Consider the following 917-nt stretch of genomic DNA (forward strand, 5'->3'; position numbering starts at 1 on the left):
TCTTAATGTCGGACGTTACCTCCATGTATCCACGGCCCTATAGTTCGCGGTTTAGGAATGCTGTACCTGCATCTCAAAAGCTTCTGCGATTGATACCGCCGAGAGACCGCGAATGGAGCTTATATTCACCACAAGGTACGTCTCCGAGAGATCTACACCGTACTTACACCGTACTTTTTTAAACCCCTTAGCCACCAACCGTGCCGTCAGCGTATAATCCAACCACTCTCGTTAGACTTCTTGGCTAAAACCCCAACGAAACTCAATCGAATGAGCTGTTGTGGCATACAAGCGATCAAGCACCATTCTTTTCGTTTTATAGCAGCTCAGCCGTCATTGCTTACCGCCACGTCATTGCCTCATTACTTGTGACTGCTCTGGCGTACGGGAGTGTCAGGAGCGCCGTCGATCCATACCACGTATGCTAATACTGCGCCAGCAAGTAATCCATCTTCATCGTTTCTTTCACGCTTAGGGGATGGTGAACCGTTGATCTCGTCTGACCTTTGTTCATCATCCATTCCCAAGTCATCTAGAAAAAATTTGTCTCCCGAAAACGCCTTGGTTGTTCTGTCCGCAGACGGAATGCCAAACGATCACCTTAAATGGTCGAAATACACGCTATTCTGCCAGTTCGGCGTCTCATCTTTCAGTGCCAGAGGCTGTTGCACACTTGTATCCAGCTTCAACTCGACTTCATCCATCATATAATCGTGGATGAATCCTCAACGATCTCAATGGATTCGATCGACTACGGACGATCTTCAACCAGAATCGGGGCTAAGTGATCGTGCTACCTGGCATTAGACGCTTCCATGTCGTAGACACGGTATGCCTGTGTTTTCTGATTATACAAGAAACACACACTTATACCTGTCGGGATCAAGCTTCGTCCTTGTTGCGTTGTCGACGTGAGC

At 47.9% G+C, this 917-nt stretch overlaps 1 protein-coding gene across 1 annotated transcript; it reads right to left on the bottom strand.

Moving 5' to 3' along the window:
* Positions 1-362: 362 nt before the first annotated feature.
* PHALS_05879 (uncharacterized protein) lies at positions 363-704 on the bottom strand (the record flags this gene model as incomplete). Its single annotated transcript, XM_024723193.1, has 2 exons — positions 363-570; positions 619-704. 2 exons carry the CDS (start codon positions 702-704, stop codon positions 363-365), a joined length of 294 nt encoding a protein of 97 aa, XP_024574194.1.
* Positions 705-917: the final 213 nt, after the last annotated feature.

Source organism: Plasmopara halstedii, assembly GCF_900000015.1.
Source record: "Plasmopara halstedii genome assembly, contig: Scaffold_292, whole genome shotgun sequence".
Taxonomy (NCBI): Eukaryota; Oomycota; class Peronosporomycetes; order Peronosporales; family Peronosporaceae; genus Plasmopara; species Plasmopara halstedii.